The sequence below is a fragment of the Columba livia genome, chromosome 1 (assembly GCF_036013475.1).
Source record: "Columba livia isolate bColLiv1 breed racing homer chromosome 1, bColLiv1.pat.W.v2, whole genome shotgun sequence".
Classification (NCBI taxonomy): Eukaryota; Metazoa; Chordata; class Aves; order Columbiformes; family Columbidae; genus Columba; species Columba livia.
This window is the reverse complement of record NC_088602.1, coordinates 36,763,971-36,789,720: the sequence shown is the minus strand read 5'-3', so window position 1 is coordinate 36,789,720 and position 25,750 is coordinate 36,763,971. Positions and strand designations below refer to the sequence as shown.

The window sequence follows — 25,750 nt, the reverse complement described above, 5'->3', positions numbered from 1 at the left end:
TCAAGTTGCCAATTATATTTTCTGGTAGCAGATGGGTGCAATGAAACCTAATGATTGAATTTGAAACGCTTTAATGCACCTTTTATTTCTGGCTCCCACCAAGTTGAGTCTGCCTTAGTATTCCTAACAGATATTATGTTTACTGCATAGCAGACTCAACTACAATTAGGTAACTAGAATGAAATCTGCACTTATCACAATACCCATCTTATTCTAAAAATATCATACCAAGAACTCAGAATAACAATATATTTGTGAGTGTGTCTTGGATAGTATTAAGTGGCTTTTTAGAGTTTTCATTCCAATCCATGTGGTAAAAATGAAGTCTGGAAATTAAGATATTAAATTTAGAGACAAACTTCAGCAATAGTGCCTTGCAATTAAAGGAAATTGTTGAATATTTGCTATTATTTAAAAAATATTTTTCTCTCTGTGTTTAGAAGCCTTCTTTCTGAATGGAAACAAGCTTTTCCTTTTTTTTTTTTTTTTATTTTTATTTTATTTTATTTTCATGTGCACACAGCTTCTACAGTGCATTTGTGAGCTCCTGGCATTTTATTTTTAATTTTGAGACATTTCTCAAAACTCTTACTCAGCAGGAATTCCCAGTGAAGTCACTAAGTGTTGTAGAATTTGTCTTATTCTTATCACTGCTGTTTTCCTGTTTCTAAGAGCAACATGCAACAAATGTTTTTTGAACAGATAAAAGCTTATAAACATTGCAGTACTGTGTGGTGGAGAAGGAGACCAAATTGTGGCCTTTGAACACTGACAAATTGTTTTGTACTCACAATATTTAGTAGGGGGAAACAGAGGTGCTGGCTATTTAATATCTGTTAAGTTTGTGTTAACATCTCTCTACTGTGTTTACCTTCTTCTGTCCAACACATACTCTCACTAAAGACAACAATAAAACTCTCACAAGCCATGACCTGAAGTTCGCTGAAATCAATGGATGTTTTCAAATTGTTTTCAATAGCCCTTGGATCAGTCTGCTTACTTCAATTAAAGGATAAGTGAGTCTTTACATAGCGTGCTACATTCCCACAGATACATATGTTGTATGCTGAAGAAAGCTGCAAAGGAGCAGGAAGAAGATTACAATAGTGATAGAAAATGAGAAGAAACTCTTAAACGTTACATTCCTTTAACCCAGCATATGGTCTTCTCTATGGATGGCATTTAAACAGATTTGTAATGGCGGTGACAGGGAAAGGTGATCAGTTAGGCAGCAGACACTGGATGTGGCACTAGAGTCCAGTTCTATGTTTCTTCCCTACAGAGTGAAAAAATAAGCAATGAAGTTAAAGCAGGACTTGATTCTGAAGCCATACTGCCTGCACAGAAAACACACATAAAGAGGAACTCCAAAGCTTTCTTCCTATGTGACTGTCAGAAGAACAGAGACAAATCTAGATCACCTTATTTCCCGTAAAGCTGCAACATTATCCCTTTCCTCTTTCTAAAATCCTTCCCCAGAAAAGCAATGATTTACTTGAACTCCTTAGGAATTAGAAAGAAAATCACAGATGTTAAAACTTGAATTATTATCTCTTCTTATTTTGGTCATGCAACAGTTTATTTCAACATTTTGTTAAAAAACCTCAACAAGATATTCTGTGAACGTTTTATGACAGGATAAAAAGCCCTACTTTCACACAAATACCTTGTCATAATTATTTCCTCTTAACACTAGAAAAAGACACACCACTAAATATGCTACCAAAATAGTGGCTGAATTTACAACAGAATTGTAGATCATCAAAATTTACAGCCTCACATTCCTGTGCAAGGAGATTTTCAACTGTAAATGGTGATTAGTTGATTTATCATTTGTGACATAATATAAATTATTTAGGCTTGCACAAATTTAGCAAGAGGTTCTGTCCCTAAATATATTTTAAAGCCATAACAGTCATGTGTCTATGATGAGGTACTACATAAAGTGGAAAGTTTCATTGAATGCACCATGAATATAGTAGCAGTGGTCAAGTAAGCTTGGACAGAAAAAATAAAGCCTTTCAGCTATAAGGCTTTGTATAACCATCCACAACTCTGTCACTTCAATGTTAACCTATATTGCAATGTCTTCATACAGGACTCTATATTAAAGTTGATTCAGAACAAACAAAAAAAATAGTTAACTTATTCAATAGGATCACCTCATCCAGAACACAACACTCACTTTTCTAGGGATCTCCACAGGTAATCAATAAACTCAAAGGTATTTAAGGGGCTGACTTTGACCTGTAAATTCTTAATAGCCTGGGATAAATAAATAAATAAATAAATGAATAAATAAAATCTGGATTACCCCTCTCATTATAGCTCATTCACACTCTATCGAGAGTGTGAAATCAGAATTTACTATTTACTATTAAGACAAGGAAGATCTACATAAGAAATGTTCTCTGCACAGATTCCAGGATTAGGAACAGTTTTTTATTCTGTTCCAAACCAGTGTTGGTTTGTCAACATCTAGGACACTGCTGCAAGTTTCACCAGGGGTAGAGAGACTGAACAGAATGCTAATATTTGACTGAGGGGCTAGTTACAGTGCTTAGATTATGGGTTTGCCTCTAATTAGCACGATGCTCACTTGGCATGTAAGCACTTTGTTTTCTAAGAGAATGCACGCAGTGGCAACCGAAGGTTGCATTTATAATATGTATGGATTTATTTATTTATTTGTTTATTTCTTTTTAGTCATGAACTTTCAAAGACAATATCTAATGCAACCTTTTCTAAATAATGTCACTTCATGAAAGTACCAAAGCCAACAGTCAGAAGCAGTGTGTGTGTGTGTGTGTGTGTGTAAGTCTCTTTCAAAATTGGAAATGAAATGAAAATACAACAGGTACAGTGCCAGAAATCCAGATAAAAACTCATGCAAATGGGAAAAAAATAATTTGTTAAGATCATTCACGCTGCTCTTCCTGAATATTCAATCTGGATATACCCATTATCGTAGATGATATGTAACACAGACTAATGCTGCTCCCTGCAGGTAGATCACGAGCCCACATGAAGCCACACTGACTTCCACCTTCACTGGAATTCAACATGGAGTTGAGTGCTTAGCTGCAGAGAGTAATCTCCAGGAGTGGAGCCTTTACCTGCAATTCTTCTGCACATATGCCCTCAAAATTTGTTTTCAAGTAGAAAAGCTCATTAGAAAATTAATTAGATTATTTCTATGGAGAATTATTAATTTACATTATTTCAGGGCCCTCTCAACTTACTGGTGGTTCTTTGTAAATAAACATGTCATTTTGCCATTGGGAATAAAACAAAAGCCATACAATATTAAGGGTCTACTATTTGGCCTTCAGTTCACATGCAATCTTGTTAACTTCACCATAGATTCCTAAGAATGAGTAAACTTGGGGTTTTTGGTTGTTTTTGTTTAAATCTTCTCAGGCAAAAAGTAATAAAGTATAAAATGCCCATCTAAAATATGCTAAGATCAAGATTAAACTCATTAATTTTCAATGAAAATAGAATTAGGATCTTACTCCTAGGACCTATGTATCAAACTTCAGTGTACAGACTTTCCAAGGTAATGGTATGGAGCCCTATTCCTCAATATTTGTAAGAGGATTGCAGCTTTAACCTTAACCACAACATAACAAACAGCACCAATATAATGATAATCCAGGCTACCAGCAACCTTAAGAATGTGGAAGGAATAGACAGATACTGGCAGGAATTAATCTGCCATTTTCACACATCTGCCCAAGGGAGGTATTGTAATTGTAAAAATTTACTCTTAGACTGCTGAGACTCATAGTAATTATGTTTCTTTTTTAATAGAAATAGCCACAGGTAGTAACAAATTGGGTTTTGAGATGGGGAACTGGGCACGCATTCTAACCCAAATTACTATGTAATTGTCTTTATTATAAAATACTATAGAAAACCTATGGCTCCAAATCTAAATCAGAACAAAACCTTTCCTTTAAATAAAGTCTTCTCCTCCCACAGCTATTCAACATGTATGCTTATTTCTTCATTTACTGGTATCAGCAAGACCAGTATGACTGCAAGCAATTTAACTATCTGAAGATATTTGCCAATACTAACCAAAATTCCCAAAGCTTACATTTGCATAATAGATACAGCTTTATTGTACTTTACTTTCGTGCAAGTAAAGTAGACTAACAAGTAGGTCACAATCTGGAAATCTAGTTACTCGTTCCTAAGGTTCCTTTGATAGTATCAGGGGATGAAGAAGAGACTGTGTGTGGTCTACATATCTTTTAAATGAACTCAAATTAAAGTTTTCTTCAAAATTCTGGAAGCCTGTTTGAAATGAATGAGCACTGGAAAGTACTTGAAATGAGTTATTTCACGCTTGAAAGAATTATTATTTAATTGCCATCACATTATTGAGATGAGATATATAGTATTGGGAAAGATCATGTATAGGTGGCCAATGAAAAAATAATAAAATAAATTCAACCAGTTACTTCTGCCCCTTGCAATAATATGTCCTATTAAGCCTGAAACAAAGCTGCAGGTATTGTAAACAGACAGAAGATATTTATGTATTTAAACAAAATGAAGAAATGTTGAAAGAAATAACATAAAAGACTTTGTTTTCCCCCTTTTTCCACCCAGTGGCTACAAAGCTGTGACTGATACTTTCCTTTCTTGGAGATACAAGATGCAAATTATCGTGTGTTTTTTAATACCTGACACAGCTGATGGAAGCAATTGAGTGATGATTATTCTCATATGTCACATGACTTATACCTCCTTTTCATCATTGCCCTCAGTTCTGAAGTCTGATAGTGGGATACACAGTTTTAAGCAAGATGTATAACTTCTACCATGAAGTGGAAAATGAGATCCTTCCTTACCTATAGTCTTGCCTCAGGAAAAAAATGACAACAGCATTTGTCTCTAAACTTGATGCTTTCTAGGTTGCAAGAAAAGCTGCAGATTGACAGCATCTTCCCAAACAGTGTTACATGGCTAGGTACAGATCATACACAATATTAAAAAATAAATAAATAGATTCACATTGGTTGTTAATAATGCCTTTTATCCAGTTAGATAGTTCTTTTGAATCCATGCTGCTCTCTTGTCCATGTATCTACCCGTACGTATTTGTACAAAGAGTTATATTATTTGGCATATAGTCTAGAAATCCAAATAGTTTTAAGGCTTTGTGGCTGCCATTTTTTAAAGGCTTTTAGATTCCTTGTTTCCCAAGCACTCTAAATTCCGTTATATTGTTATTGTCATTTGATCCACTGAAATGATGAAGAGATCAGAAAAGAACACACTTCGTACTTTACAGCTGTGGCTGGATAATCTTGCTCATGATCATCAAAGCAAGATTGTTTTTATCATCTTCAAATCTGCATATCAAATTGCACAAGTCTATGCGAAAAAGCAAAAATATCAAATATTCAGACATCAGGACTATCTCAATAGACCACTAGAGAATGCATTTGGAGGCTAAGTGAAATAAACAGCTTTTGCAGCTCTGCAGAGTTTTTAAAGGAAAGGAGAGAAGCAACAGGGAGCAGTTCAGCTAACACAGACTAACAGATCTGGACTGAATCCTGCACATGCTTATGTACATCAGCAACTTCTCTCCCATAAGCCATCTATTTAATTTAATGTTTTATTGACCTAAATTAAAATATTTCCTGAATAAGTGTTTTAAGGATCATGCCTTGAAAGACATAATGCTAATGGTAGTATACATATTGAAGACATCATCCTACTCTTTCTAGATTTGTGGAAAAAGAGCCTTTTCCTCGATACCAATAGAAACAAAGGCCAAGTGCTGAATATTAGATGCATTATTAAAACAATGTTCTGTTCTTTGTCACCTTTAAAATTTTATAGAATTTAAATAATTTCATTAAGAATTAATGAAAATTTGTTTAGCCCACTTCAGCTCACTTTTTTTTTTAAAACTAAGTTGTAGCTAAACAATCTTAACCATAAGTGGTTGCTTAGCAATCAGCAAAGAACAAGACAGAAATATCGTAAGTAAAGAAACTGACTGACATGTTCTGTGTTTGAATCATGCCATTCATTAACAACAAAATAACATGAACAGAAGTTCGAAACAAAATTCTATTAATAAAAGAATACATATAACTGTCTTTAGAAACAAATTATGCATTTAAAAGCTACAAGTTGTGATTCACATGTCTGCTCTGTGTAAAAAATCTTTTCACTATTATTAAAAATACATTAAAATCCTTCAAATTTTGATGAACCCATTATTTACCTTTTGTTTTTAATCCAATTGTCAAGTGTGCTTCCAATGATTTTAAAAACAGTATATATCTACAAAGCAAGCAAGAGTTTATAGCTTTGAAGACTTGAAATTGATTTTTAATGCACCAGCTTTCAAACACTACAAAGGCTGCTCTCTGCTGATAAAGACAGTAAACAAGAAATTGTTCTTTAAATGTTCCCTTTAATGTTTTTCTTTAATTAAAAATCAATCAAAAACCATTGCAACATTAAAAAATTTTAAATTAAGGCATTAAAACATGTGTAAAGTTTTTGACACACAACGCATTCAAACTAGAATGACAACTACGATGTTACTTTACGTGTATTAGTTTAGACTTTCTTTGCACTGTAAACATTGTTAGTTAAGAAATAAAAACACATAAAAGTAGTTTACCACTGAACACAGCTATTTTTACTGAGCAGAAATGTTAAAAATATTATAAAATAAAACTAGATGTTAAAAAAATACTGAAGTAAAATGCTTTTTAATACCTTCAGTTTATTTTAATATATTCTTTTCCTCTAATCAGACCAAAGCCTATTTATGTAGATTAGTTACATCTAGAGTCTCATTTATCCAACCTGTATTTATCCTTTGATCACAAAGCTTGTTAACTTAAATGATCTTTTATTGTTATGATTCGTTTTCCCATAATTATGCAGTTTAACTGCCTGATTTTTTTAATAAATATATGTAAACGTGCCAATCATATTCAGCGGTGTTATGCTGGATGTTCAATGAACTGTAAGAGCCATTTCAATACAATAAAACTGCCTGGAAGTCTTCCAGGACAAGGACTGCAAATACCAGTAATCATAGTGTCACTGGAGCTAGTACAGGCAAATACAAGCATGTCACACATACATCAATAGATGGTCTGAAACACTGCCTGAAACTAATTTTGCATGTCTATTACTGCAAGAACTCACAATACATCGATCAGAGGTCCCACCCACACAGCTCAAATTGTGCATTTGTATCTTGTAACAAGCCTTTTCCTTTCCACTTTGGAGTCCTTCTTTGGTGTGCCATGGAGGTGGCAGCATCCAATGGCCCAGCAGGGAACAGGGTGTGATTAGAAACATTTCTATTATGGGTAAAAGTATTTTATGAACAAGAGGAATTCTGACCTGATACATTCATCACAAAGCCAATAGAAAGGTCCATGGCTAAAATAAAATACTGTTTACTTGAAGGATTTTACTTGCCTATATCATTTATAATGTACTAAATTGCAAATAGACCTTCATGAGACTGATTATCTTGAGGTCTAAAAGAGAAGATAACCCCTCACTGCATGAAAGTGAGATGCAATTTGATCTCTGTGCTGTCCTGTACAAGTAACACTCATAATTTGCTGAAATTACATACCAATACCTTTATATTAGAGGGACTCCTCGATTTTGAGGACAAATCACCAGACCAAAAAAGGATCTATCTTCTAAACTCAAGCAAGATGAATTCATCTTCTGCTGTTCTTTATGTACAGGTGATACAATGAACTAGTGGAGGCAATTCAGTACCAGAAAGAAATGCTTCTCATGTGACCTTAATAAATAGGAATTATATCAGCAGCCTTTGGGATTTAGGTAGAAAATATTTGACTGCAGAAGGAAGTTATTTAAAGCACTGACTAATATCCTAATTAACACAGAAAATTCACGTGAATATGCTTGTTCTTGAATGTAGTACTTAATACTGAGTATTTTATCTAAAATACTTAAAAAAAAAAAATCTGTTTCCTTTTTTCTCATAGGATTTACAGTAATGAATCCAGAATCTTATTCTGTAAAAATAAATAAATAGATAAATAAATAAATAAATAGATAGATAGATAGACAGATAAATGGCTACAGTAGACTAAGAAACAAAGGTTGCATTAAAAAGAGTATTACAAATATATTACTAGGGCTTAGAATGCATCCTGGCTAAGATTTATGGCAGGCTGTACACCGTTTCATCTCATCATATCAGCAAAAGCAGCAACAACCAGTTAATCTCCTGTTGCCCCGTTAAAAACATAACAAATGAAACACTTAAACTCAAGGAACTTTTTCCCCAAACCCAGTTTGCCACTCTTTTTCTATTACCTGTTGCTGTTTGTTTGTTTTTGTTGTGTTTTTTTTTTTCTATTTAGATAAAAGCCTGAAGTCCCCTAAGAGTTTCACTTGTTTCACACATTTTTGAACCCTTTAGCACTAATTTCACCACTTCTCTTCTTACAGCTGAAGCAGAGATACAATTGACAGTACAAAGCTCTCAGGCTATCTGCTGCAAAAATTTGTTCCAACTGCTCTATTCTGACCTTTTGACATCAAAGGATTGCTTCTATACTCTTAATGATAAAAAACAGGGCTGTGTTTCTGCTCCAGTCAACAAATCATTGTGCAAGTTCTTTTCACAGAAAATTCTTACCTGTTGGAAAATACTAATATTAGTGTCAAAATATCTTTTATTTACATGTGCAGGCACTCCTCAGTTTTGAAGAGGTATCTCAAGACCTTTGTCATGCATCCTATATGTTTTCTTCAGGAAAAAAACCCAACAATCCATATACATACACTTTTTATATGTAGAATGAGTGTCTTGCATATTGAACCAAAAACTAATTTGACAAGGCATTTTAACTTTTGTGAGAACAACAAACAAACAAACATAAAACTAAGCAGGATCTTTAAAATCATAAGTGAAAATATCATCAGTATGTTAACACTTCCTGAGGAAGAAGTAAGTGAAAAGAAAAAATGCTGGAGGAGGGCAGGGGGGGAGAAAAAATGTCTGTTTTCATTTAAAAACCACATCGCAACTGTTTTACTGTCAGAGGTTGTGACTCAGGAAGAAATTATTTTTCATGACATTTTTTTCCTCATTAGTGAAGCCAGGTTGTATCTCTACTTTCTTAATATCAAGTAATATTTGCAAATATTTACATGTGTCTAATGATACTTTTACACGTAACAGTGTTTGCTGAATTTTAAGAATAATATTGTATTATGTACACTTTCAAAAAGATATGAAAATATTTATTCAACAACTTGTTCAAAGGAGTCTTTGATTTCTTCTTTCAGCTGCACACCTGATTGTGTTACAGTTCACATCATAGTTAAAAAAAATCTTCTAAATTCCAGTCTCCTTAGTTGTTTGTAAAGAAGCTGTAAGAAAACATCATGAAAGGCTGAGATCTAAAAATAAAGAGTCAACTCATGCTAAGCCGCACTCTGTAAGGTTTGTAGTCACAATTTACTCTTGAACCACTGAAAACATTGATGAAGTCAAAATTATGCTATTGACTGAAATGTGAGTAACAACAGTCCTTTTCGTCAACATGGGTCATCAAAATTACATTGGTAATCACAAATTTGTGTGAATTTCCCATTTAAGGTTAGGTAGTGACAGTGAGCACTAGGATGAAGAAAGCTGAGATAACTTTTTAAAGCCATTGAGAGCCATGATCTGGTAAATCCTGCATTACTTGCTTCATGTCTTATTTCAACTGCACTGTTTTTTTTCAAATCTTATACTTTATAAAACAGCAAGTTCTGCAGAGACATTATTATTCTTAATTTATTAGTTAATGAGAATTTCCATTCTGGCAATATCATTTTCTTTCTCATAATATCATTATTCTACTTCAGACTCTTAAAATGTCTTTATTGTGTTTCTTGTTCTATATTATCGTATTTTATCTTGGAAAGTTCTTTAGATCTCACATAGTCCTATATATCAGGAATTAAACTTTTGGAACAATAATTCTAAAAACCATACCGGCAAGGAGCTCAAGATCAAGACCAGAGCAGGTGTAACACAGAATAAAAGCCCAATTCTGCTCCCTCTGCCCATTCCAGCAGCCAGAGAGGATGCCACAGTAAGCAGTATGTTGCCATATCTGGTCCTAAAATATATATATACTTTGTGTCACCGTACTATGCAGCGTATCTTGGCAAAAAATGAAATAATGTTTTACAGGAATATAGAAAAGATCCTGTTCTGAAATTTTTGAATTCATTGAATATGTAAAACTAAAGCTACAGAATGACGTAACTCAAAATCATACTAAATGCAGACTATATTTCACAATGCAAACATTTACAGAGCTATTTTGAAAGACATCTAGCCTTGTAACACCGTAAAAACTACCATAATGCTTCTTAGCCAGGTAGTTCTGAAGTTTCATCTGATGACGATTTGATGTCTTTAGATACAGCCCCAGGATACGCAGCTGCAAATTTTGGGGAATAATAGAGAACAAACCTGCAAACTTGCAAATGCGTGGAACTGCCCCTCTTGGTGCAAAATGTTAACTTCTACTAGCTCTAGTGAGAGACGATAATGTTCCTTATTTGCAGCAGAAGATACGAAAATAAAATATGAATACCTCTGTTTTCAGGTAGGAATTTAAAACACTAAGAATAAATACAACTTCTGTGAGGAAATCTGTTTCTCCTTACACTGCAGCAGCTGCAGACTTCTTTTTGTAATCTTGAAATTTCTGACCTGAAGTTGCTCAAAGTACGGAGCAGTATATCCAAAGACAGAGCAGCATTAATATAGCTTAAGACTTTTTATTTCCCCTGAAGACTCTATCTTCTTAGGTACTACTAGATACCTGGTGACGAAGCTGCACAGGGACTTGACAGTAATCTATTGACACATCATACACATCAGGTGCCTGAAGTATTAAGAATGATCTGTACTTTATCTTCAAATGCTACAGGACTACCTAGTACAGCAGCTACGGTGATTCACAGCTTGAGAGCTACTTCCAACACAGTCAATCTTTTTTAACCTTTGTTTAGCAAAAGGTGTGACCACCATTCTATTTATTCACTCCCATCTCATCCCTGATATATTTACAGACCTCTCCAAGCTGCACTACAAATATAATAATATATAATCTCTAGGATGATCGACATGCCTTGCATATGTAGATCATTTTCTACACTATTGTTATGTCACTTTGAGGAACCTATTTCTAGAACCTATCTCTTTAAAGAAATTGTTTCCCTTTATCCATCTACTCTTTTATGTATTGGAAACCTGCAAGAAGAAATTGTGGCTTGTTCGCCTAGGGAAAGGCAAACTGATTAACTCAGAACTTTTCGGTAGGAGAGATACAAATATATATATGCATGTTTGTACATGATATTTCTTTTTCTAATGTCTACTCTTAAAAATATAGCAAAATCTTGTTTCTCTTACTCAGATGAGTAGTTCAGCTTGATGTACTCACCAGAATGAGATAAACAGAATTTGCCCAGTAGTCTTTACGGTGTAGAGTGAACAGAAATCTTCTTTCAGAGCCACATAGATTTTCCATTTTCTCCTGACTTTCTTTTTTTTTTTTCTCCCCCAGTAGAAATTAATTGTTTGGACCCTAAGTGATTCGAAAGTCACATGGAATTTTGAATCTGGCAACGAAAATTATATAGCACTGGCTTATATTTAGGTATTTTTAACAGACTGACATTTGAAAGCATTTTTTAAAGTATATTTAGAATATGATTGCTGAAATTAAAAGCAATGAAACATGCTAAAGTGTAGCTTTTCTGACTTCCCAGTATGTTACTAAACACTGTTCTTCATTCACATTGACCTCACGTATGCATAAAAACACAAATGGTCTATTTTCAAAGGTGCTAAGGATGTGCAAATCTCTTGCACCAATAAAAACTGGAGGTATACTGCACCCTTGCTTATCCATCCAAAATTACATATATATATACATGTATATATATATATATGAATGTATACAAGTTGTTGGGTTTTTTTGTTTTTGTTTGTTTGGTTGGTTTTGGTTTTGCTTTTTTTGTGTGTTGAAGAAGTTCATGGATGCATAGAACTATCACAACCATGACATATAGCTGGATGCTAAAAAGTAGTGAGTAAACACACAAGTTGTTAAACTGTGTGACTAACATGTAGCAGAAGTCACTTGAAGAGAGGTAAGATGACACCTCTCTTACACATACCAGATAGTATTTTTTCAGCTGCTGGTCATTTTGGGTCAGTCTGAAAACCATCGTCACTAGGTAACACTTTACTCCACAGGTATTCATTGATATCAATTGGGCTATCTGTAGAATAAAATACTCTTCATGAAAAATAAGGGAATCATAAGGCATATTTACTTTACTGGCTTTTACTGCAAAGCAAAAATATGTTACACACTTCTAATAGGAGTGAGAGGATTTGGATCTTACTGAGAAATAAATTATTTATTTGATTTTAAATATTTACACACTCAATGGGATGTACTAGGTAATAATATAATATTTAGTATGTGTATATATATATATATATATTTTCATGGATATGTAAGTATGTGTGTGTATATATATATATACACACATATATATACATATATATAAAGTTTTAATAACAGGCTCCTGCTAAAGAATTCTGACATTAAACACTTGCAAGAAAATAAGAATGAAGACAACCAGTATCATTGTATGTAACAGATAGTGCAAGATTATTGTGGCTCATTAATAATCTGGAAAAACTAAAGTGAATACTGCTAGAGAACATTTATACAGTCATTTACCCTTCCCTTACCGGGGTAAAAAAAGAAGACTGCTTTTCTGAATTGACTAATGAAAGGAGATGGTGAAGCAGCTGTTTGAAATCTGTATCTTTTTTCCACTGGCTATACCTTTGATTCCTAACTGTGCAATTTGCTTTTCCAGACATAGGTTTCCTGGAGTGATTAAGGATACAGTAGATCCAGAGAGAGGGCTGATCCTTTACTATTTCCTCCTAAGTTTGTCATTTGAATTTTACATGAGGCAGAAGTACAGGAACAGACACAAAGTAGTATCTACATTCTAAACACAAATTTTATATAAAATTTACTTCAGGAATGTGGAGATGGAGAATACAAAATGTATTTTAGTAACATAAAATTAGAGTGAAGAAGATCAGATTTTCTTACCTAGCTACTTTAAGTCTAGACCTTTCCTAAACAGGAACCAACTGCTCTTGTTTCATACTGTGTATTCATTTTGTCAATACAACTACAAAATATAGTATCAATAAGTATGTTTGAACAGGTTGTTCACTGGGAGAAATGAAAGTTTTCTAATCTGCTGGTTGGACCATCTATACATCTGAAACACTCTGTGTAGATGTTCAGGGAAAGTAAACACAATATTAGATAGACCAGTATGTGTTATGAGGGGTTATGATTAACATTTCCCACAGTTGTCATAATGAAAATTGTTATAGAAAGCACAACACACCTTTTTAAGGGAGGAAATTCCTCTTTTAGCTTTATATATGTCTCAGAAAAAAATCATGATTGATATTATACAGTGAACACTGTAAAAAAATGAATCATATTTTCCATAGGGATTTTACACTACAATTGAATCTTTACTACTGAGTAGCATCAATACATCAACTAATTGCTTTATATAGACATTACATGGTTGTAGGAAAGTATAATTTTCTGTCTTTTAGTAACTATTACACTTGTTGGTAGTAAAAAAAAAGTGTGGGTTTTTTTTTAGCATTCTGACAACTCCATTTTACAGTAAAAAGTTGACATTACTTAAACAAGTATCATTGAAAGTTATTTGGTTTTTAAAGCATGAATAATAAAGCAAATTATCTCTGGTTGTGCCCTAACCTAAACTCCTTACTGAAGTGTCACTTTTTGTTAAAATCAATTTCAGATTTTAAGTATTGCTCCCCTCACCTAATTGATAGCAACACAAATCCATGATAGGCATAAAATGAAATTGTTTCTGTGACACAACTCAATAGTGGGTTGGTGATTACTTCACAGTGACCTTGTACAGACAGCTGTTTTTCTTTTTTCTTTTTTTTTTCCTGTTATAAATATTCAGTTTACAGGCTATCAGTTACTGGAATTTTGGTTACTTAACCTGACAATTACCAATGGCCACTTCTATTTTGTTTAAAACATTAGATACAGGCGGCAACTAGAACATTCAGTGTTCACAGACGGCAGGGCATGATAATTCAAAGGTATAATGAATTTTCTTTTGGTACATCAAGTGTCTACAGTGCGACTTCTTTCCCACTAGCTTCATACACAAAATGAGTCTGTGTCACTTCTGATACACTCAGCTCATTCCCCTATGACTCAGAACAGCATATTAGGAGAACCATAGGATAAAACAGATATGACATTTCAAGTATATTTATTAGTCATTATCCAGAGCCTGCTTTCAATTCAAACGTTAAAAATCACTTTGGAACATACCTGTAGTATTTGAACATTAGGCTGCATTAATCATGAAGTAATATTTTCAGTTAAATCAACTGGAGCCAAATTCTGCCCTCACCTTCACTCTGCAAGTTCGTCGCTCTGGAATACATCTTCTGAGTTTAGATTTTAAACTATCTGCTAAAAATTAAGTCATTCTTTAATTATCACCCTATATCCAATGGTCCAAATTTTGACATTTCTCAGAATCACAAAAGTTGGTAGAGGACAGTGTGCAGAATGCAGCCCAGCTGTAATTTCTGAATGAGCTTTGGCAGAAGAAAAAGCATGTAAGTCTCTTAGTATAAAGCAATTATCAATATCTACTCAGGCTACTGGAAATCTGACTAGCTGTTTTATTGTTTTATGACAGGATGTGAGTTTTGTTAACATTTGGTGTAGGATGGAATGACCACACACATTTTCTTTCTATTTGACTAAGCAAAATTTTAAGTGCTGAAGGTTTGGTTGTTTATGGGAAGAGGAGGAGGCAATGGGGCCCCAATGATACTGTTACATGTAAATAAATAAATAAATAAATAAATAAATAAATAAATAAATAAATAAATAAATAAATTATGTGTAGATATTCTAAAGAAGGAAATTATAAAAATTAAAAACATACACCTTGGAAAGCAAGCTCATATTTACATACAGGGTTGGAGGGCTATAATACACTGCTGCAATAGATGTCCTCAGTGTGTAGAGTTTCTCCCACACCCTATTAGTTACTGCAGATGATACGACTGCTTCAGAAACACCTTCCCCCTTCTCTACCCCAAACCAAAGCAAAGTGGAACCTGTGGAAGTGCCCACCTTTGTCTGATGATCTTCTGCAAAAATACCCCAGCATGTCCCTAACCTACTAAATACCTGTCTGTGCTCGCACATGCACCTCTTTTGTACTGATGTAACTCTGTCTCAGTGGGCATTTACTTTTGAATCACATTGGAAACACCAGTGTGACAGCAGAACCAGACCCACCAGATGTGGTCTGGTCCCCCTTTAAGTCCACCTCTCTGTAGTGACATGTGTTGGTCCCTTCAGTGGTGCCTTACAGCAGATTTCACTGCAGACAAAAGGTAAAGTTAAACCAGAGTCTAAAGTGAGGTCCAGGGTATTCTAAAAGTCTCCTACCTGAATTATGGACATCCGGCTCGGGGGAGCCTCGCTGGCGTTAGTCCCTTGCCCTGTGAAGCTGGTGTGGCAGCCCACATGTCCCTGGGGTACAGTCAGGTTGTTGGAGGCGGGCTTCAGGTACATCACCTCAGACCTGGGAGAGCTGAGGGGCAGGCGGGTCTGGTAGTCAAAGTACATGGGTGATGTGGCCAGGGATGGGCTGCTCACCACATTCATGACATTGAGGGGACCTCGGCTGTCCTCGCCCTCACTGGGCACCAGCATAATGTCATTCTTGCTGATCTTCTTCTTCTTGCCCTTGCTCCCTCCACTGCCACTGCCTCCTCCTCCCCCGCCACTGCCTCCCCCTCCTCCCAGCTGAGGGTGGCTATACTCAGCAATGCGACAATTATAGGTGCGGATCTCCTTGTTCTCTCGCTTGCACTTCACGGCAATAGTGATCATGGCAGCCAGCAAGATGATGGAGACAGTGCTCAGCGTCACGATCAGGGGCAGTGACAAGTCCCAGTGTGGTCGCCGATGCTGCTCACCATTCACCTGTGGCTCACCGGCCTCAGGCAGGGGCCCTGCCAAGGCCCTGACAATGAGTTTGGCCACTGCGGAGAGGCTGGGCTTGCCGTGGTCACTGACTTTTACCACCAGTTCAGCCACAGGGCTGAGCTCCTCCCAGTAGGGGTGCAAGGTGCGTATCTCGCCGCTAGTGGGGTCCATCTCAAAGAGGTGCTCCTCATTGCCTTCCACAATCTCATATGTGAGGCGTCCACTCTCCCCAAAGTCACTGTCCAGGGCACGGACGGTGCCCACAGGATAGCCCACCCCAGCATTGCGTGGCACCTGCAGCTCGGCAGTGTCATTGATGAGGGCAGGCAGGACAATGAGAGGTGCATTGTCATTGACATCGAGCACCGTGACACGTACCGTGGCATTGCTTTCGCGGTGGGGTGAACCTGAGTCTTTGGCCAGCACGCGAAACTCAAAGTGTTTTGTCTGCTCGTAGTTGAAGCTCCTCAGGGCATAGATAGCACCATTGGTGGGGTTGACAGAGACATAGGTGTAAATGGAAACATCACCCACATGCCCGGGCAGAATGGAGTAAGAGACTGTCCCATTTTGGCCCAGGTCAGGGTCCTGGGCCAAGACAGAGCCCAGGTACTCTCCAGGGATGTTGTTCTCGGGCACCTGTAACACATAGAGGTTCTTGCTGAAGCGGGGTGGGTTGTCATTCTCATCGAGGATCCGGACAGAAAATGACTTGGTGGAGTTGAGTGGAGGGTTGCCTCCATCACGTGCCACAATGGTCACATTGTACTCATCCTGTGCCTCACGGTCCAGGGGTCGGTCAGTGACCACTGTGTAGAAGTTATCATAGTTCTCCTCCAGGGTGAAAGGAATGGCTCCAGGCCCACCGCCACCGCCCAGCACCCGGCACTGGAGCTGCCCATTCTTGCCTGAGTCACGGTCAGTGACTCGCACCAGGGCAATGACAGTTCCTGGTGGGGCAGCCTCACTCAGCGCTCCCTGGCGAACGGAGACAAAGCCAATGGTGGGCGCATTGTCATTGCGGTCAATGAGGCGGACGGTGACCTTGCAGTGAGCGGGGATGGGATTGGGCCCCAGGTCTCTAGCCTGAACATCAATCTCAATGAGGCCGCTCTCCTCATAGTCCAGATTGCCCTTGACACGGATGAGGCCACTCTGTGGGTCAATGCTAAACAGGTCACGAACACGCTCAGGTGCGTAGCCACTAAAGGAGTAGAGCACCTCTCCATTGGTACCCTCGTCGGCATCAGTGGCATTAAGGTCAATGACAGCAGTACCCAGTGGTGCATTCTCCGGCAGCTCTACCACATAGGAGGCTGCTTCAAAGACAGGGCTGTTGTCATTAGAGTCAATGAGGCGCACATTGATCTGCACAGTGCCCGAACGTGGTGGGTCACCACCATCCAGTGCTGTCAGCACCAGGGTGTGGTGACTCTGCTCCTCACGGTCTAATGGCTTCTGGATGACCAGCTCTGGAAACTTCGTGCCATCACCACGGGACTTCACATCAAGAGAGAAGAGACCGTAGTCATCACGGGTGAGCAGGTAGGTGCGCAGCCCGTTGTCCCCAGCATCCGGGTCATGGGCACTGGTGAGGGGGAAGCGGGTGCCTGGAGCAGCATTTTCTGAGATGTCCATGTCCACTTGGTCAGAAGGGAACGCCGGTGCATTGTCATTCAGGTCCTGGATCTCCACCTTGATCATGCAGATCTCCTGGTCGTTGGCGAACACCTCGAGGGAGAGCTGGCACTTGGTGTTGCGCCGGCACAGCGCCTCCCGGTCGATGCGCTGCTTGGTGTAGAGGAGCCCGCTCTCCCCGTCCACATCCAGAAGGTGAGGGGCCGAGTTCTCCAGCACTCGGAAGGTGGACTTGGGGCCGCGGCCGCCGCCGGGAGCGCCGCGCTCCGCGGGCAGCATCCCGCCTCCCACCGAGCCCGCCGCCAGGCGCGCATCGCGGCCGATGTTCCCGATGACCGTGCCTGCTCCCTGCTCCTCCGGCACCGAGTAATTCAGATTCTTCAGCGACAGGGCGGGAGCCCAGTAGAGGAAGAAGCAACAAATGGAAAGGTACATCCCCGAGGAGGGGTGGGGGTAGCAGCAGCTGCAGCGGCGACCAGGGTTGTCCCCGTGTTCTCTGCCTTCTGCTCTGGGTTTGTTCTTCCTCCTCCTCCGTCGTCTTTCTCTCTTTTTTTGATTTTTTTTTTTCCTTCTCTCTCCCCACTCCTATATTTTAAGTTCCTGAACCTGTTGCTCTAAAACATCTGCAAAGACACAGGATGAGAGGCAGCAAATGGACCATGTAGCTCAGAGGGAGGGAGCAATCGGAAGGGGGGTGGGGGGAGCAGCAGAGAGGCGGGGGAGCAGCTTCGGCAATGTTCCAGCAAGCCCTTGCCGTGCTTGCAGTCCCCTCGCAGTTACTTCGGCTGTCCAACTTCGGCAGTAGGAGGATTTAAAAAATCAGAAAATTCGCAAAAGATCTTCTTCTCCGGGCATACGAAGCGTTCCCGATCCTTGAATCCCCGCAGATGTACAAAGGATAATAAAAATAACAATAATAAAAAATCGGCGGCAGTGGTTGTTTTTCTAAAAACGATCAAAAAGATTATTTTTCAAATACATGTATTCATGTATACATAGGAAAGGAGGGTGGCCACAAGTCTGTCAGCAGGGGTAGAAAAGCTTATTTGCTATTCATCGCTTGTGATGGAGTAGACTGAAGGGGTGGGAGAGAGACAGAAGGGGAAAAAAAAGTCTCAGCTTGTTGTTGAAGCCCTCTTCGTGTGCAGTGAGAGGCAGTGAAATGTCTGATTGCACCGCGGGGTTGTTGGTTTTCAGGGAGTGTTTTGCTGCATTTAGAGATCTGATCTTGCATTGCTTGCGGCAGAGAGCTGCATCTCGCTGCCACCGGTATTTCCCCCCTCTCTGTCTCGTACACCCTCACTCTTTCCTTCCCGAATCAGAAGGAAAGGAGGATTGCAGGGCAAGAGGCAGAAACAAAACATACACAAAAAACCCCTGCAAAAACTAGTGTCCGGATTTGTAGTTTCCTTTCTCTCCCTCAACTACCAGCCTCCCATTCGTCCTTTTGTGGAGAAAAAAAAAAAATAATTAAGAAACCCACCAGCTGACCGTCATTATTAGCAGTAAATATATATTTTGAGAGAAATCACAGACTGTGCTCAATCAGATGCACACTTGGGTTTCTTTAAGACAGGCCAGTAGCCGCCGCCACCACCACATCCTTTCTCTATGTGTATCTATGCGTGTGTGCGTATGCGTGTCTGAGGAGCTGCACTTTTCTCGATGCAGTTTAATTCCAGTTTGCTTTTCTCTCCAACCGAGAGGAAATCAACAGGCAACCCATGGCTGGACGCATAGATTTTAGAAAAAAAAAAAAAAAAAAAAGAAATGCAAGAGGGAGAAAGAGTGAGAAAGGAAGGGGGGGAAGAGAGAAAGAATAGCCACCCCCACACACACACACTCACTCTCTCTCTCTCTTAGTCTCTCGCTAAAAGGGAAACAGTCTCTGTATTCACAGGGCTGCGCTGTCAAGTGCCTCTCTTTTCTTCCTATTCAGCATCTCCTTCCAATGACACTGCCGCCTAGTCCTCTTCATTTAGAGGAGGGGAGAAGAAGAGGAAAAACAATCCTGGCGATGAATAAAGTGGGAGATCTTTTAAACGACTAATTCGCTTGTATTGAAAACTATGCAGTTTCGCGATTGGTGTGATGCGGTTTTTTTGCAATCCTTTCAAGCTTTAACGGTCTCTCTGGGCATCTTGTAGAGGGGAGAAAAGCGGCGGCAACGCCAGATGCGTTCCCCCTCTCCGATATCCCTTTCCCAGTGATAAGATGTGTAGGTAAGTATTGGGGAAGGGTAACTAAATTTTATTTCAGGTTCTTCTAAAACCCAGAAATAAATGAATGTCACATCCAGAAATGCAGGTGCTTCAATCTGCTGGATGAGTCAGATCCAGCGGAACAAATCACATTCACTATCGCCTCCTGTTCCTCCCTTCACAGACATTAGTTGCAGCTTCTCCCTAACGCTTCTCTGACTCACTCTATAGACAAGAGAAAAAATTAATCAGGTTTATATTTTGGAGGGGGGGGGGGGAGGGAAGAAGGGAAAAAAAAAAAAAAAAAGAATGGGAGGGGGTGTCAGATCCAGCTACACTTTTACTATACCTCTTTCTCCGGGAGACTGAGGATCAGGAAAACAAGGCTGTTATCCACTCACTGGCACAGAGGCGCGTCTGTCTCCTGCTTTGCTGAGTGTTTTTAACCACCTTTCCTCAGTGTTATGTGTCATATAAATCAGAGATCTTTCATATTATAAGAAAAAAATAGAAAAAAAACCAAAACAAAATCCCCAATAAAAACATACAGCTCACAGATCTAGTTCCGAGTCTCAGTTCTGCACTGTTTTTTTTTTTTTTTTTTTTTCTCCTTTATTTGAGTCCGGACCCAAAGTACACAATTCTGCAACCTGTGGTAGAGAGGCTTTCAAAAGAAAAAGAAAAGAAGAAAAAAAATGAATGTTCTTCTCTGCCTCATTGACGAGTGGCCCATTTCGAACAGACGGTCGCCAGTCTTAGCCAGACAGCACGCGAAAGTAACGCCGACTTCCCATAAACCAGATCCATTTCACCAGCCGCCCGCAGGTAAGTGGAGAATTCGGCGAAAATTCAACAGTTGGAGCCGCTCTCTGCCTCTCTCTCTCTCTCTCTCCCCCTCGCCTCCCTCACTGCAGCACCGGCGGGGCCGCCGCGCTCGCCCAGCGCCGCTCGCCGACTGCCTCTATTCACCTCACGCCGCGGCTTAAACATTGATACGGATTCCCCGCCAGCCAATCGGTCGCAGCGGCGGCGACCGGCCCCGACGCCGAGCCGCCAATGGGAGGAGGCGGGCGGGCGGGGGAGGGGCGGGGCCGCGGCGGGCGCTGGGTGTCATTGATTAGATCGGTTCGGTGGGAGACGCGCAACGTGCGAAGGGTACCGGGCGAGCGGGCTGCGGTGTCTTGTCGCCGCGTACCGCACCGCAGCGCCGCGCCCCCGCCCCGGCTTCGTGTTATTTATTTATTTCTATACCACCTCCCCCCCTTATTTATTTATTTTTAAGACATATTAACAAGTCGTCCGTGATGACGGGTGGGAAAGGCGCAGGGACGTCTCAGCCCCCTACTCCGCCAAAGCACTGCGAGGGCGAGGAACTCGACTCCGCTGCCTGGACCCCGAGTCCCCAGGGATCCCAGCGCACCCTCCCGCCGCCCCGGGGATGCATGATGCCGGGGGGGGGGGTGGAATGGATGAGTACACCCGCCACCTCCGCCTCGGCCCTACGGGAGTCGCCCCGAGTGGGTGTCCCTCTCTCCGAGGGGCAGGTTCTGAGGGTGGGAGCATCCCCCGATGCCCGCGGAGCCGCGGTACGACTGGGCGGGGGACGGGCGCGGCGGCAGACCTGCGGTGCGTGGCTCGGGGCTGCAGCAGCGCCCTCTCCTCCCTTCACCTCGCTCCCCGCCCCGCGGGGCGCCCGCCTCCGCCCCCGCCGCGGCGGGAGGCTCTCGGCCGGGGCGGTGGGCGCGGGGGGAGCGCTGAGGCTGGAAAGGTGAGTGCTCGGATTGTTGGAGCGCCGGTCTCATGGTCTCGATCCGCGCCTACTGAGATGAAGCTGCCATTTGTGAGCTGGTGAGCTGTGAGTGACGAGCGTGTAAGTAGCATGAATCATTTAGGGGGAAAAAAAAAAAATCAACCCTAGAACAATTACAAGAGATTGTGACAATTATTTAATTATTTTAGGAGCGGCTCTTAAATGCTCAGTTAAGGAAGCTACTCTTTCGTCTTGCTCAATAGGATAACCCACAGCCCTTTCTGGGTTACTATTCCCGTAAATATGATTTGACTTGGAGAAAGTCTTACGAATTTTTAAATTCAAATAAGTGTTCTTTCTAGACCCATCTTCCCGTCCTGAAGACCTCTTTGTATCTTTGAAACGGATAGCTTGCCATGCAGAACGAGTCTGCTAGTAACCATTATAAAACTAATGCTGCGATAAAATGCAATATATAAATAAACTATACATACATTAGTGGCAGCATAAAATCACTACTCTCAGACGTGCCAACTTGCTGTGTGAGAGCGACAGACAGACGAAATAAAGGATATGTTTACAAAATGGGCTTTGCTTTCTGAATGAGGGCTTCAGATTGGCTGATGGAAACCGGCGTATTTGGCTAAGTCACATATTTGGAGAAGTTTCCTATAAAAGCAGCACAATTTAAAAATGGAATGAACACCAGAGTAAGTCTCTGAGCTATCAGGAGACCTCATTTCACTGTAACACGAGTCCTGTGCTGTTCTTTCGTCAATCCCCAGCCTATGACAAACCTGGAGTATGTCTTGGGATGTCCGGATATTTTCTATGCAAGTTCTGCTAATTGGGAAAAAAAAAGGGTCATTGCAATTATGTAATGGCTCCCTCTAGCGTGCTAGAGTTACTGCTGCATTGGGGGTATATAGTGTGTGTGTATGCCTGAGCATGTACATATACGGTGACGCTAATTTCCTTGCTGAGGGAGCAGAAGAGCACCAGGAGAATAAACCAAAAGTTTCACTATTACAGTGGCATGTACTGAGTAATATATTACTAAAATATTTCTTATTCTTTATGTATGTGAAAAAGAAAAAAAAAGAAAACCAACAACATGAATTTTACGGTTTGTTTGTTTGTTTGATTGGTTGGTTGTTTTTTTGGGTGGTGGGAGGCTAGTGTCTCCATCATTTTTTTTCTCTAGCCTAGTAAATGCTTTTCTTTCTTTTTTTTTCTTTTTTTTCCTTTTTTTTCCTTTTTTTTTTTGTTTTTTTTTTTTTTTTTAATATGACTCAGCATTACACAATAAATACTCCACAATGAAGTCAATACAATTTGGGGTACTCTGCAGTTTGTAAAATAAGTACTCAAGACTCTGAATTAAGGGAAAAACTATATAACCTTTTATCAATGTAACTGGAGACTTTGCTTGTAAAATCTTCCTTTTTATCAAACATCTTGCATCTTACAACACCCCATTGATACCAACGACACACATGGAATACTTAGAGAAGGAAAAATGAAATCTGAATCACTAGCATTGGATCCTCAAACCTATGACTGACTGATGATCATAAATGAAACACCTACAAGTCATTGTGGTTTTTAGTGTTAACTTCAACAGAGTTATTTTTAATACTCATTTTCAGATACGGCTGATTGTTATCAATTTCTAATGATTTATTGGAAATTATATCATCTTGACATCTTTAAAAATTGTGGCCCTTAAACCCAATAAAGCCTTAGGTGCCTAACTGAAAAGAACCACATAAAAAAAATTATACCTGTATATGAATATATGCTTCTGCCAGGCTGATGTTTGTTACATCAGACAGTATATAACAACAAAATGGCATTTATTGATTTTAATCCACCTGTGCAAGTAATGAATATTTTATTTGTTCAATGATTTTACAATATATTTAAAATACTTTCTCTGTCAAAGTTTTAGCACACACTACGTATTGGATAGCTTAGACTAGCTTCATAATTTTCTATACATTCATCAGTAAATCTCTTTGTATTTCACAGGGAAAAGTCAGAAATTAAATGTATTAATGTAATGCCAATTAATGAGTGCCAATAATACCTATGTGTTGTGCCATGTCATTATATATTGAATATATACTGTATTTTATTTTCGAAAAAAAAATGAGACAAAAACAAAATAAAAAATGCTTATTAACAGTTTGATGAGAAAACTATCCTGTGGAGAAGTCAATACACAGATAAAATGCAAATCCTTAATAATAAGTATACACATATAGAAGGCTTACACTATCTGACAGATTAAGAAGAAAACATTAAACAGACTGTATAGGAGAAGCTCAACAAGGAATTCTCCAATGTAACAGCCTTAACAATAACCTACATATGGATGGGGTTAAATTATCCTTTGGAAGACTACTTTTTGATACTTCAAATGTTTGTTTACTGGAAGTTGCAGCCTCACATCAATCAAAATAACTGATAGGAACAGGACACATCTCAAACCCAACTTTTTAAAAAATGCGGATTAATTATCAAAATAATACAACAGCATTCAGACTTTTTTGTGGGAGAGTTTCATAACTAAATCTACTAATTTATTATTCTGTCCTCAGCAAAGACAGGTAAACCTTTCTACTTTCAAAAAAAGAGGAATAAGAAATATCCTCAATCAGAAGCATTGAAATAAAAATCTTTAGTCTCAGTGTGGAGGGTATTTAAGCACAGCACAAAAGTCTCAGAAGAAATATCCCTAAACAAATAAAAGAAAAAAGGAAGGCAAGGAAAAGATCAATATAGTTAAATGTCAAGGTTCAATATTTAAGTTATTTGAGCCTAAAGTGTATCATTGGGAAAGCCCAAATCCAATCATCTTGAAAACAACAGAAAGAAGTAAAATTAGAAAGGCCAAGGAGGGAATTTGAGGAACAAAAAAATATAAGATAACAAATTACCATCTGAAAACAAACGCACACTTTATCAATATGAGGAAGCCACGACAGAACCGGCAGACCTATTATTTGGCCAGCTATAAAAGAGAAATTGGTGCATAAAAATTATATTTCTGTATTCTAGTACTCACATCAAATGAAGACATTTCCTCAGGTCAACTTTTTTTTTAGTAACAAAGATGAGATGTGGGTGTCTACTGAGGTGTCAACAAAGAGATTCTTGAAGAGTGAAAAGTGTCTACTAAATGGTAGTTATCAAATGTTCTTACAGAATCTGAAAATGAGGTAAATGAACTGTTAAAAATATGCAGTCATTAAGATCAGTTACTATGTGTGAGGATTAAAAGGTACAAAAGCTGTTTGTCTTTTAAAAGGACTAAAATGGTGATCAATGAATTTCAAGCTTTACTTTTAGTACTAGGAAAATTATTTGAAATGACAATTAAAAATAGAAATTTTATAGTATCTAGAGAAATGTAAGAGAAGGGCTGTTCAGAAACTCAATTAAATTGATAGAAACTTTTCCACTGATTTGATCCGTCCCATTAGCAAAGTAGCACAACTTACATAGAATAAAAGGACATTTCTTCCTTTTATTATTATGTTTCAAAGTAACAACAGAACAATTGGAAAAAAAACCCTGCTTTTGTTGCTCTTTATGTAATCTGTTTTATGTCAATTTAAATGTGAGTCCACACCAGCAAGACATGTAGAAGAAAGGATAGTTGCTGAGAAAGAGAACAAGAAATAACAGTAAAGTAGGTAAAGACAGGAGAAGGGAAGTGTCTGCAAATGATGTTAGTAGACTAATGGAAGGGAGAGAAACAGGAAAAAAGTGCTGAAGTGAGGCATAGAGCTGTTTAAAAAGACTTCAGGCAAAGGGAATTAGCAAGTAGAAGATAAGCCCGAGATTGTCACTGAAACTGTTGGTACCTACCTCTTCTATCTAGCTGGAAAGTATTACATTTACAGTTGTCATTTTGGAAACAAACACAAAGATTCATTAGGCTTACAGAAAGGGTGACTTGTTAAGCCACAGATAAGTGG

At 38.9% G+C, this 25,750-nt stretch overlaps 1 protein-coding gene and 1 long non-coding RNA gene across 14 annotated transcripts in view; one reads left to right on the top strand and one right to left on the bottom strand.

The window, feature by feature from the left end:
• Positions 1-21,018, bottom strand: part of PCDH17 (protocadherin 17) — a 98,334-nt gene extending 77,316 nt beyond the window's left edge. Inside the window, exons 1-2 of one of the 6 annotated variants that reach the window (XM_065055215.1) lie at positions 20,364-21,018; positions 15,633-20,239 (exon numbers count right to left, since the gene is read on the bottom strand). In XM_065055215.1, the coding sequence (XP_064911287.1) occupies positions 15,633-18,248 (2,616 nt within the window). In that variant the 5' untranslated portion in view covers positions 18,249-20,239; positions 20,364-21,018. The remainder of the gene's footprint in view (positions 1-15,632; positions 20,240-20,363) is intronic. The other 5 variants (XM_065055206.1, XM_065055195.1, XM_065055197.1 and 2 more) reach the window with 5 other exon arrangements.
• LOC110358349 (uncharacterized) overlaps positions 20,703-25,750 on the top strand; it is a 101,012-nt gene continuing 95,964 nt past the window's right edge. For 6 of the 8 annotated variants that reach the window (XR_010470973.1, XR_010470977.1, XR_010470992.1 and 3 more), the window contains exons 1-2: positions 20,703-20,839; positions 21,297-21,884. This is a non-coding gene — a long non-coding RNA (uncharacterized LOC110358349). The remainder of the gene's footprint in view (positions 20,840-21,296; positions 21,885-25,750) is intronic. The other 2 variants (XR_010470987.1, XR_010470976.1) reach the window with 1 other exon arrangement.